This window comes from Scardinius erythrophthalmus (genome assembly GCF_964197995.2).
Source record: "Scardinius erythrophthalmus genome assembly, chromosome: 4".
Lineage (NCBI taxonomy): Eukaryota > Metazoa > Chordata > Actinopteri > Cypriniformes > Leuciscidae > Scardinius > Scardinius erythrophthalmus.
Window position 1 is genome coordinate 29,160,446 of NC_138224.1, and position 13,577 is coordinate 29,174,022.

At 38.4% G+C, this 13,577-nt stretch overlaps 1 protein-coding gene across 1 annotated transcript in view; it reads left to right on the forward strand.

The window, feature by feature from the left end:
• The first annotated feature begins 12,169 nt into the window (after positions 1-12,169).
• Positions 12,170-13,577, forward strand: part of LOC308689494 (uncharacterized protein) — a 29,060-nt gene continuing 27,652 nt past the window's right edge. Inside the window, exons 1-2 of the mRNA XM_081363224.1 lie at positions 12,170-12,284; positions 12,911-13,045. Of these exons, the coding sequence (XP_081219350.1) occupies positions 12,949-13,045 (97 nt within the window). The 5' untranslated portion in view covers positions 12,170-12,284; positions 12,911-12,948. The remainder of the gene's footprint in view (positions 12,285-12,910; positions 13,046-13,577) is intronic.

Sequence of the window (13,577 nt, forward strand, 5' to 3'; positions counted from 1 at the left end):
AAATGCATTATACTATTTTTTGTTTGTTTTTTAATGCAAATATGCTGCGAAGGGAGACAAAGAAAATGTCTCCCATTCAAAAGTTCCTACCTCTGATTGGCCATTGGACCAAAACTGATGATTCTGAACTGATTTGGCAGGCCCCTCTGTTTGGTATTGAAATGATCCTCTCTTTATGCCTTAATTAATGGGGTAGAGTACATTACTGTAAAATGCATCATACTATTTTTTTTTTTTTTTTTTACTATACTTTGGTGTAAAACTGTACAAATTCCTAGACCACCATTAAACATGCAAATATGCTGCGAAGGGAGACAAAGAAAATGTCCGGCAAACTTACCTTCAAGTTAACTTCGTTCAAACTTCCTGTGGACAACCGATTTCCGGAAGAATCACTTCAGCTCACGAACTCACCAAGAATCTCTGTATTCTACATGCATCCAGGACTCGTGTTCAGCACCAAACCAATGCAAGTAACTGTTCTTATCAATCTTTAGATGCTTTTTAAGCTTTGGCAATTTGATTATCTGATGGTTCTCATAGGTTAACTGTTTGTTATTCTTGCCATTCTTTGCTCCTCTCTCTTTCTTTCTTTACTTTGCTTTAATATGTATGTATATATATATATATATATATATATATTCTTTGCTCAAGTTTAGTTCTATGTATCCGTAGTTTCATTTATTAAAAACATTGTATCCATGCTCGACTGTCTGTGTTTGCAGCTCACACATCAAAGTCACTTTAACGTATGATCTTGCTACATACTTTCGTACTGTTATACTACTTTACTATATAGAACAGGAAAGGTTATTCTTCTTGGCCAGAAGAATAATCTTCCTTAAGAGTTGATAGAAGATTATACTATCGGTTTGGTGGACAAACAGAGCAGTCGATTTAAAATTAATTGTTATTATTCATTATGAAAGTTGATCTAGCCTATATATGTTTATAATTAATTATAATTCATTGAAGTTAATATATATACATACATGCACTAAATTGCTAAAAGTATTGGGACACCCCTACAAATCATTGAATTCAGGTGTTCCAATCACTTCCATGGCCACAGTTGTATAATATACACTTAGGCATGCAGACTGCTTCTACAAACATCTGTGAAAGAATGGGTTGCTCTCAGGAGCTCAGTGAATTCAAGCGTGGTACCTTGGTAGGTTGCCACCTGTGCAATAAGTCCATTCCTCACTACTAAATATTCCACAGTCAACTGTTAGTTGTATTATAACAAAGTGGAAGCAATCAGGAACAACAGCAAAGTGGTAGCCACGTAAAATCACAGAGTGGGGTCAGCGCATGCCGAGGCGCACATTGCACAGAAGTTGCCAACTTTCTGCAGAGTCAATAGCTACAGACCTCCAAACTTCGTGTGGCCTTCATATTAGCTCAAGAACAGTGCATAGAGAGCTTAATGGACCGATGGCCGAGCAGCTGCATCCAAGCCTTACATCACCAAGTGCAATGCAAAGCGTCGGATTCAGTGGTGTAAAGCACGCCGCCACTGGAGTGACGAATCACGCTTCTCTGTCTGGCAATCCAATGGACGAGTCTGGGTTTGGGCCAGGAGAACTATGCATTCAAAATCCCCAAAAATACATTACCCACCAGTGTTAATTTCTTTAATGAAACCTATGACGAAAAATGTTCGTTGACGACCTTTTCTTCCCTTACTAAAACAAGATGCTGAGAGACGACACACACATCCTTAAACGATAACTGTGACTATATTGGACAAAAACTTGACCAAAACCACTTGCTTTTGTCGAATTACAGTGGAGACAACACATTACAGACTGCAAACAAAATGCTGAGTTTTGCCTGTTGTGTATAAAAAAAACGGAACAAACCATTTCAGACCAAAACAGCTGCAAAATAAACATGCAGCGAGGCGTTACCAAACGAACACAGATTAATTCGTCCTGAACGGACATAACATTGCCGTTCATTTAATTCTACTCTACCTTAAAATAAAATGGAGCATGTATTTCTAGCAATTAAAATACCGTAAATAGCTACATGACATCCAATCAAATTTCCTAATCTTTCGCGGTTAAAACTGACTGCATCCACACAAGATAGCAAATCGCAGTACATTAGTGCTGTTCTCGACAATATACCTTTGTAAAAGTTGGGATTTAACTCTTACTAGCATGAAGAACAAATATAGACACAGACTTTGCTTTGATATTTAAGATTAAAACTCTCTTCGATACTAAAACATAACCTGTGTGAGTTATTGTTTTTAATGTTGATCATATTATACGAGCAAGAATGCAATGTTTCCCAAATATCAACACCATTTCAAATATGACATTTGATTTTATACAACAGTTCAACAAACAAAAGGGTAAAATTAAGTAACGTACTACATTTAGAACAGTATTGTCAGTAGGCTATTATTGCTCTATTTTGCAACGAAAGCCACAGCAGAACTGCAGCACACAGTGGTGATTCGTTAACAAATCTGTGGATTTGACTGAATCGTGAGATTCAATGACCCGGGGCCTGTACCATGAAGGTAGCTGAACAAACTCGGGGTTACAGGATTAGTTTTGAGTTGACAAAACCAAACCGATACAATCAGGCTTTATTGGTGATGCAGCTCATCAACTTTCTCTGTCAACTCAGGCTTTGATCCTCAAGCTATGATTACTCCACGCGCGCGTGCACAAAGAAGAGTGACGTCGACACTGAACAACCAATCGCGGGTAGAGCGAGAGTGATATATTTTTCCGCGGAGGAGCAAGAGATAATCATTCATAATTACGATGAATTTAAATATGTATTTCAAGCTCGAAACAATACGGTCTCTGCTGCCAAAGCAAGAGAAGACTGTTGGAGAAAGATTGCTGATTGTTAATGTGTAAGTTAAACAAATACGTTCTACATTTATGTAAAATTATGTATATATGTATGTGTAGCCTATACGTGTAATATAGCCTATTTTTATATAAAAATGTGCATGTACTAAGAAAGATTAATATTCATTGATTTTTAGATGCAACCCCAACTCCAAATGTTCTTGGCAGCAGATAAAGACAAAATATAAAAATATAATTCAAAGTGGTGAGTATTTACCACAACCTTTTATTATTTTTGTGAACATTTTATCACAAACACTTGTTTGCAGCAAACAGAAATAAAGAGTTAAATTCAGAAAACCAGAATACACTGGCGGAGGAGTTGGCTCTGAGTAGCAATAAGGGATGGACGGCCGATTATGGATGTGATTACAGGTGCTGTACAATCTGACCCTGGTACTGGCTCCTCTAAGCAAGTAACACTGGGTACATGTGCAATACATTACTACTTTTTTAAGTTGTAAATATGGCTGACTGTATGTTCTGCAGTAGAGGGAAATACAGTGTCCCTGTTGAAGCCAGCACACATACACACAGTCTCCAACACAGAGGTCAGTATGCAGCAGACAGAACACCAAACATAACCTGCTTTACAACAGTTATGCTTTACATTGGCCTATTTTTATTTATTAGGGTGGAGGAAATGAAGACACTCTGTCTGTGTGTTCTCAGACAGTTGCTGATGTGAATGCACTGGGCTTTTTATTATGGAAAACATTTCAATGTGTGGCATAAAAAAGGGACTGGCCCTTACACATCTCTTTTATTGTAGGATTTTTCACAACCTGCCCCAGAAACTGAGGCCTCTACCTCAATGGGCTTCAGAAGAAATGTGAACAAGGTAAGGATTTAAAACCCTTGCCATAAATTACAGTCAGTCCTGTGTTTGTAGGAAGTCAAGGAACTTTTTGTGATTTGATGAGCCTCCAGGAAAATTGTAATGATCATGTTTGTGGTGGAATTATGTTTCAGGTGGAAACAGACTCAGTCAGGGCCCTGTACAAAAGGAGTCTTGAACTAGACTGCACACTAAAGGAGTCTTGAACTAGACTGCACACTAAAGGAGACTTGAACTAGACTGTTCACTAAAGGAGCTGGACTGTGAGCTGAGGAGGCTCCAAAAACAAAAAAACAAAACAAATGGAGATCAAACAGCTGGATGAAACTGATCTCAGTATGTGAACTTATTTAACCAAGTAACACTTTAGTATGAATATTTATTAATGCAACTTTCTCTTGCTCTCTTTCTCCCTCTCATCCACAAAACCAATAAAACAGTTTGAGACCTATCTGCAGTTTCAATGTGCTTTTATTAAGTGTAATATTGTATGGTGATTGCATCTACATCTGCACCAGCTGGGTGGTCAAGTGTGATCGGGTCAGTTTCATCGGGGAGAAGCTGGTTTTGTGTGTTTCTCGCTCCTTTCTACTGGTGGCTATATTGTGCAGAATGGCACATGCAGCCACTATCTGTGATGCCCGCTCTGGTGACTCTTAAGGGCCGAACACAGTTGAAATGTGCCTTTAGGATGCCAAAGGTCATCTCTATCTTCACTCTGGTTTTACTGAGGGCCACACTGAAGCGGTGCTGTGGCCCTGTCTGAGGGTCATGATAGGGGGTTATTGTGTAGGTTTTTCTATCTCCGTTCAAATTAACAGTGACTACGTTTACATGCAGCCAATAACCCATTCAAAACCGGGTTTTTAGCAATAACCCGGTCGCGCACGGCCATGTAAACACCGGCAAAAACCCGAATATGCTCATATCCCGGTTTTTAAAAACCCGGATATGATCCCTGGGGTACCCCTTTTCTAACCCGAATATTTGGTCATGTAAACGCGTATCGGCATATCCCCATCAAAAGGAACATTGATTTGTGTTCTGCGCATGTTCTATTTGCAAGGAATCTTGGTCTTTTGAGTAACGTTAGAGACGGCGCGTAACCGGAAGTAAACAAGTAGAGGTTAACATGCGAAACCAATTTCTTTATTAGTGTGGTGAAAACCATGAATATATAATGTCTTTTGTTGACGGCAGAAAGTACCGAGATAATGAGATTTACAAGAAGGTGACAAAAAGTTATGCGAAGCAGGGTTTGTACGGACGCCAGACCAAATCAAGTACCGCTGGAAGACGCTGAAAAAGGCATACTTCAAGGCGAAGAAACAAAACGGTACTAGCGGGTCCGACCCGTCTTCTTTCCCCCAGTTCGACATAATGGATGAGATTTTGGGGAATAGGCCCATCACTACTGCCGAAAACAGCGGGGTAGATGTCGGCTTTGAGGACGAACAGGAGCAGTTACCTGACGACCAAGGTAGGTTAGCTCGCCTTATCTGAGCAAAATAGCTACGTTACTAAGGTCAATTGTTATAATAAATAGTAATGCTACTCATTAGTACCACAACCGCTGCCTAACATGCACTGTCCATGATAAATAAGTAAAATAAACGTCAAATTAATGTAAAGTAACGTCAGTGTAAGGCAGTGTCTATTGCTATTTTGCGGTCTCCTCATGATGCGTAAAAAGACGTCTCTTGTTTTTTGTTTATTTTATGCACATAGTATTTATGCTATTTTGCAGAGAGTGATGCAACGTTTGACCTGACAGACGCAGCAAGCAACGTAACAAGTGGAAGTGGTTCACTAGATCTTGAAGAAGAGGATGATGATGGTGTGGATGATAACACAGGTAAGCGGTTAGCTTAATAGGAGAAGTCACTGAACAATAGCCTTCCCAACTATTCTAACATCAAGCTTTAACGTTTTGCTTGTTTTTGGTGTCTTTTTTGGCCAGATGCAGAGAATGGGGCAAGTGGACCTCCTACACAACCATCGGATGCCACTGCGCCTCCTCGGTCTACACAGCCATCAAATCCCACTGCAGCTACTCCTGGTAGGATTTCTAAATAGTATCACTAAGGCATAACTGGTTAAAGCATAGTATTGTAACACTAAGTCAATCCTCTTCCTTGTGTAATGTCTGAAAATAATCAGTTTCTTTAATGGTCACTTTGATTATAGTGATTAAGAAGAGATATTGGGCCTTATCTTGCACCCAGCGCAATTGACTTTGTACACCGACGCATGTATCATTCCTATTTTGCACCCGAGCAAAGCGCGCTTTTCCCTCCACAGAAGCACGTCGCTAAACTAGGGAATGAACTTGCGCTCCCTGGGCGGTTCAGCGCAAAAAAGGAGGCGTGTTCCGGCGCAAACGTTCCTTCATGCTATTTTGCAGGTTTAGAAAACAATTGCGCCACTAACCAGGAAAAAATAGTTTAAGGTCAGTGGCGCGTTGCGCATGTTATTCAGATGCTATTTTAAGGGCGCATGCTTGGCCATAATCAATGTAGCGTGTGCACAACGCACATACACTTTGATTCTCTCATCTACACAGAAGCAGCAGTTTTCATTTTTTGCAAATCATACATTATTACGATAGATAGATAGATAGATAGATAGATAGATAGATAGATAGATAGACAATTTATTATAAAAGCATACATCTAGCTTACACATTTACCCAAATTATCATACGCCTTTTTAACCGAAGTTAATTTGGGTGGGTTTCTCCATCCCAACGTCCCTGACGAGAGTGTTGCTCTATTCGGCTGTGAACCGCTCCTGGCGCGCGCCTGGCAAATCCGCCGTTACAATAGTAATCCGCTTATAGTATAATAGTATATAAATAGTAAAAAGCGCGTCTGCTCTTAAAGGGAATGTGAGATGACGCTCTGATTGGTTTATTTCATGTTACGCCCAAACCACACCTATGAATAATGAAGCTACTTCAGACCAACCCATTTTAGATTTGCGCCTGGCGCAAGAGTCATTTATCCCGCCGGGAAAATAGCAACAGCGCCAAGACCCGCCCACAAAGTTACTTGCGCTTTGCGCTTTGACACTTGCGTTTCAGATCGTTAAAATAGGGCCCATTATGTAGTATAGCTGATGGGGCAAGCTAAGGGCTGTCTTGTCTGCTCGCAGGTCCAGGCCCCGTGGAACTGCTTCACTTACTCAACAACAACAGTTCATGGAGAGAATGCAGCACGCACAGAACCAATGGAGTGAGCAGCAAAGGCAGTTGAGCCATGCCAGGGATAAAGCACTCATGTCTCAACTGATCGCAGAAACAACCCGTTCAACGAGTGTCTTAATAACCCAACTCCTCACAGGGTTAGGTGCCTTATTCCAGCGGCCAACTCCTCAACCTGTCTTTACCAATTCTCAGCCCCAGCCAATGTATCATCCATACAACAACCATTTTGACTATTACGGGCAACCCCCTGCTCCTCCACATCGTGTCCCCTACTCACAAACACCTCAGCCTGAACGTGATGACAACAACGATGGTGACCAAGGTTTTACAAGATTCTTCCAACTGTAGCGTCCCACCTTTTAATCCATACCACTTTATGATTAATGAGACAGTTGTGTCAGTTTTGTTCTGTTATTACGAAGTATGTTCTTGAAAGTATTTTTGTAAAAGGTTTACACTTTGCACCTTTTTTTAAACAATTTTTATTTATTACAAAACATTTTCAGAGGCACTTTGTTCCACACTTGCTCCATATGTTAAAAGCTACAAGTTGACCCTTAACTGAACCTCAGTTTTACCTCATTTGTATAAACAAAACAAACAAAGCTGTTACTTTTTTATGATTTATTTTGAATAACAAATGTTATATAAAAGTTACTTGAAAACTTGCATGTGCTGAACTTCTATTAGAAATTGTAAACACAACTTTTAGATACCTCTTCTCTGTCTTTCATAAGTAGGGAGCAACAAACTCAAGCTGGTTTCACACTCCAGAGAGCAGATAAACATTTAAAGACCTTAGAAAAAACAATGCAATGCAAGTAACATCATTAGCTTAGATCTGCTTCTTTCCCATCACCCCCATTCATCTTACATTCATCCTACGGAGTGGGACATGTGCAGCAAGGTAATCCGTTAGTGCCCGTCTGATGGCTGTGACTGCACTGTTATTGGCCCTATTGGCCTGTGACACAGGCTGTGGAAACTGCCTTCCTGCAGATGTTGCCTCCTCTGCCCATCTCACATGCTCCTTCTCCATCTCACAAAAATTGTGCAGAGCACAACATGTTGCTACCATGTATGGCGTAAATGTGTAATGGAAATCACTGCGCTTCAACAGAACACGGAAACGAGATTTCAGTCGACCAAATGCTATCTCAATACTTGTTCTAGCAGAACTCAAATACACATTGAAGGATTCCTCCTGTGGTGTCAGTCTTGGAGACTGCAGATAGCCCTTCATTAGCCAGGGCATCAGCGGGTAAGCAGGATCTCCCAGTAGGAAGAAATCCACATCCTGCCCCTCGATCTGCACTGCTCTCTAAAATGGGACATTGAGATATAAATATTAGTGTCCGAAATTATGTCATAACACATTTTAATTTGGTCGCAAGTATAAAATCTAAAACTCTGGTTACCTCTTACATTTAACAACCAAACAAGATTTCAAATGCTGTTTTCATGCATTACCTACCTTTGGGAAGGAGTGGGCATGCGGGGTACAGAACCAGGTATTTTGCAGCTCACACTCCAGAAGCTATGGAAAAATTATCACAGTGAATCAAAGTGTAATTGGGGCTGCTTGATTATGGCAAAAATTATAATTCCAATTCTTTCAGGTCAATAATGAGATCATAATTATTTGAACATGAAGCATGTAATATTTTTTTTTAATTTCTATTTTTCTTTTTTACAGTGGACCTCCTTGAACTCTAATTTCAAAAACTTCGTAAAACATTCAATAGATGCTAGGGAGGGGTTCTATTATAGCTTAGTGGAGTATGTCTGTCAACATTATATACAAATTATTATCATCATAAACTTTAATATAAAAGCTGGGAATGGCAAAACACTTACCAGTATTTGTCATCACAGACTCCCTGGAGGATGTAGGAGGGCCATCCCTTCCTATTTATGAAGTCCCTGTAGCCATCACTTGGAGGCAAACAAGGGATGTGACTCCCATCCACACAGCCTATGATAAAAAAATTAAATAAAAATAAGTTTACACTCTGCAGTGTAGCCTACACACATAGTACATTTCACATTTAGCCTATTCTCAGAAAACTGCACTGAAATTATCAAGACAAAAGAGCAGGACATATTTTTACCTATGATTTGAGGAATGGAGTGGGCCCGTTCAAATCTTTCTGCGTTATGGTTACTTCACAGGGCTCCATCACTCTCTCCATCATACAGCAAAGTTTAGCAAAAGATTGACGTGACATACGAAAATTGTCACGCCAGTCCGTGTCGGTGAACTCCATCATTACAACCCGTTCCCACCAGTCCTGACTGCGCACCTTCATCCAAAGTGTCCGGGGGGCTCTGGTGGTAACGGGTATCGTGGATGTGTGTGGCACAGCTCCAGCTACATTTCCCATTTCTTGCTCACCTTCTCTCCTTCTATTAATGAAGACCATGAGGCACAGTAGTATCAAGTGCTGCTGGTGGGTCAGTACCAGCACCAAAGCGCAAACAAAGGCAATCGCTATCTGCCCCAAACTATTCATTATCCGAGTGCTGCTGCTGTTGTTGTCTTTGGATACAGGAAGAAGAATCGGAAATGACGCATATTGCGTCTTAAGGTTGTCCGTACGTCCAGACGCTAACCGTGCGTCACCGTTTACATCGGGATATTGCTAATTGATTACAAATTCCATGTATACAGGAGTAACTCTCTCTACACACGCATGTAAACGGGTTATTCCGAATGTTTCAGAAACCCAAATAGTGACCTTAACCCGACCATAACCCGAATATTGACAGCTTGTAATCGTAGTCACTTTTTTGTACTGTACCAAATTTAACTTGCTTTCCTCAAAGCGCTGACACAACACAGACTCAAGGAAAATTTGTGAGACAAGCACTGGAGCCAGGCCATTTGGCATCCAAACTTGTGATCATACATTCATGACCACAAGTCATCTGCAGATCAAATGTTTAGTAGATCATTGTTATATCTGTTAATGTTACTATTAATTCAAAGATTCATCTCACAGAAAATAATCTCACATATTCACACCATCTCTACCTGAACATTAAGGCTGTGATAGGACTTCCTATTAACATAATCTGCCTCATGTTCCCCTAGAGCAGTGGAGATTGGAGCAATAGACTGCATACATGTTGCAATGACTCCTATCATAAGATTAACAGAATAATAATAAAGATTTAAAATAATTCTTAACATGTATCATATTGTATAGTACATTTGTGAAATTTGCTTTTTGCAAAAAAAAAAAGTGTTCATGTGATGTCACCCTATCAATATATCTTACCAGCAATTTTATAAAAGCCCTCTTTTATGGACATGGTCGATAAATGTCCGGGGAACACTATTAATGAAACTATTAATGCACTCCTGCGGAGCGAAGACCACCTTGCGAATGGTTCGACAAACCGTGTTTTCCCCTAGCTTCTGTGCGTCACCCACCGTGCAAGTATGTGCAAAAAAACTTAACGCAATACCATTTGCGGTACAGTAAGTGCATGAATTCGACGTGTTAAATTCTTTATGTGCGGCTCAAGAAGTTCGCAAAGATAAGACATTCCTTCCGTGGAAAATCTGTATCTTTAATACAAGTAACTATCAGGAAAAGCAAGGGGATTTTGTCTGGCTAAAAACTCTTCCTCTACGAAGTGCTCGTCAAACAATTTGCGCTGAGATGTCCACCGGATTTGGAAGAAAAGGTGAAGTCATTGCAACAGACACTGGGAATAAGTTACGTCACCTATATGTTTCTTTGCTCTCAGCTGATTGGTCAAACTTCAGTCTGAGATCTTGAATCCAGACCATAACCTGCCCCGGAGCAGGTTAGCTGTGCAGCGTAAGATACCATGGCAACAAACACCGATGAAAGCCAAACTACTTTCATGGTACCGAACTATGGCGGAAACTAAACTGAAACATAGCTGGCTAGCCACCTAAACCGGCTTCATGGTATAGGCCCCTGAAGCCCTTGTGGTCAGCCTAGATTGGTTCCTTAAATCATGCAGGTCATGGCTATAACTATTCCTGCTACAGTAGGCAGCAACTCACACAAATGACCCTTGACACCTGAGACTTGACTTACTATATTTCATTAAAAAGCTGTAAAAAAAAAAAAAAGTGCTTAGATTGAACTGTTAATTTGATACTTTTTCATGCTGAATGATTATATATACATTTGTAATTTGTATTGCTTCTTTTATTTATCTTCTACTGATTCATGGGACATCATAATTCTTAGACATTTTTTGCCAAAGTATTTTTTATACTAATTTAACTTTATAGGTCTACATTTTAATATTAGAAAAACATTTCAATACTGAAATGTAGCCATAAAATATTATTTATGAACACACATTATTTTTTGAAACAGGGATAATGGTTTCTGCACACAAACATTACAGTTTTGTCATTTACACAGACTCAGTGATTATATATATATATATATATATATATATACACACACACACACACACACACACACACACTACCGTTCAAAAGTTTGGGGTCAGTAAGATTTTTAATGTTTTTAAAAGAAGTCTCTTCTGCTCACCAAGGCTGCATTTATTTGATTAAAAATACAAACAAAAACAGTAATATTGTGAAATATTATTCCAATTTAAAACAGCTGTTTTCTATGTGAATATACAGTAAAGTGTAATTTATTCCTGTGATCAAAGCTGAATTTTCAGCACCATTACTCCAGTCTTCAGTGTCACATGATCCTTCAGAAATCATTCTAATATGAGGATTTGATGCTCAAGAAACATTTATGACTATTGTCAATGTTGAAAACAGTTGTGTACAATTTTATTTCATGATGCTATGATGAATAGAAAGTTCAAAAGAACAGCATTTATCTGAAATCTAAAGCTTTTGTAACATTAAACACTACCGTTCAAAAGTTTGGAGACAGTAAGGATTTTAATTTTATTTTAGGGGGAAAGAAATCAAATAAATCAATACTTTTATTCATCAAGGATGAGTTAAACTGATCAAAAGTTACAGTAAAGACATTTATAATGTTAGAAAATATTCTATTTTAAATAAATGCTGTTCTTTTGAACTTTCTATTCATCAAAGAATTTTGAAAAAAAAATTGTACACAACTGTTTTCAACATGGATAATAATAATGAATGTTTCTTGAGCATCAAATCATCATATTAGAATGATTTCTGAAGGATCATGTGACACTGAAGACTGGAGTAATGATGCTGAAAATTTAGCTTGTGTGTGTGTGTGTGTGTGTGTGTGTACGTATTATGATTTTAAACGACAGTGTGTGAATAGGACTTTTATTTTGGTCTGGCGGTATGACGTCATAAAGCTGCGCCGTATCCCTGCGTTTGTTGAGATTCATCTGAACACGGGTTTGTGTTTATAAGCGTTTAAGCCGTTTAAATCGATACAAGCGATAAATTACTTATTATTGAACACAACATTAATTGCTTTATCTAGCGTTAATTAAAATTATTTTTATGTGTAAAACTCATCCACACATGGGTATCAGAAAATGTGCGTCTAATTTCTCTCCCTATCAGTTTATTGTAAACACGAATTCAGTCACTGGCAAGTAGTAATGAGAAAAACGTAACTTTTTAAAACTCCTAATCAAGATTCAGTGAATGTTTGCTATGACTATACACTTGCTGGTCAAAACTGTGTAAATGCAACCAGAACACTAACTTTTACTAACCAATAGCAAATGTTTTGATAAAAGTATCATCTATTAAATATAATATAAAAGCCAATAAGTAGCAAATATAAAGTGTAAGTAAATATGAAGTATCTGTATATATTTCTTTAATTATTATTATTGGTACTAGTGCTAGTTTTTTTTTTTTTTTTTTTTTTGCTCACTCTGACTGACTCTTACCAGTGCACTGAACTGTTGAACTAGAGCTGAATGAGACACACACAGAGATTTAGTGTGGATTTATTTATCTTTCTGTTAATTATTCTCATCTTAATAATGACAATTTGTCGAAACACACAGAAAAACTCCTGGTGAAGCGACTGCGATCAACATAGCATATGATTATAAAGATGGTGTTTATTAAAGAGGAGAGTGAAGAAATGAAGATTGAAGAAATATTCAGAGTGAAACAAGAAGATACTGAGGAACAAACAGGTTGGTCTTTTAGACTTTCTAGAGTGTTGTGTATGTAATGCAATATGTACACATTTCAAGAATGTAATTAACCATTTTTTGGGTGAATCAGATCTTTTTCCCCATGAAAATGTCATTCCTGGGTAACGTGATGAATTTTTAAATTACATTTCTACCATTGTTGGCATATACAAATGTACTGATCTCCATAATTGGAGGTCAACAAACAATTAGTGCTCGGAAAACTACATTTAATCACAATTAATATAATCAATTTGGGATTTCATATAGACATGGGCTCATTTTTGGCTGCTGATAACTCAAAATTCAGAACCAAATAAAAAAAAGCTGGATTTTTTTTTAAAATGTTTTCCTATAAAGTAAATAAGACTTGTTTATCTAACTCAACAAAAAAACAGAATTGTGTAATTTAACACACAAATATGGGTTAAATTAATTGCCTGTGTCATTGTTAGACGGAAGGACATTCTGCAATATTTTTCAGGATTACCATAAAAACCATCCTCAGTATCATTTTTCTTTCCAACACTCA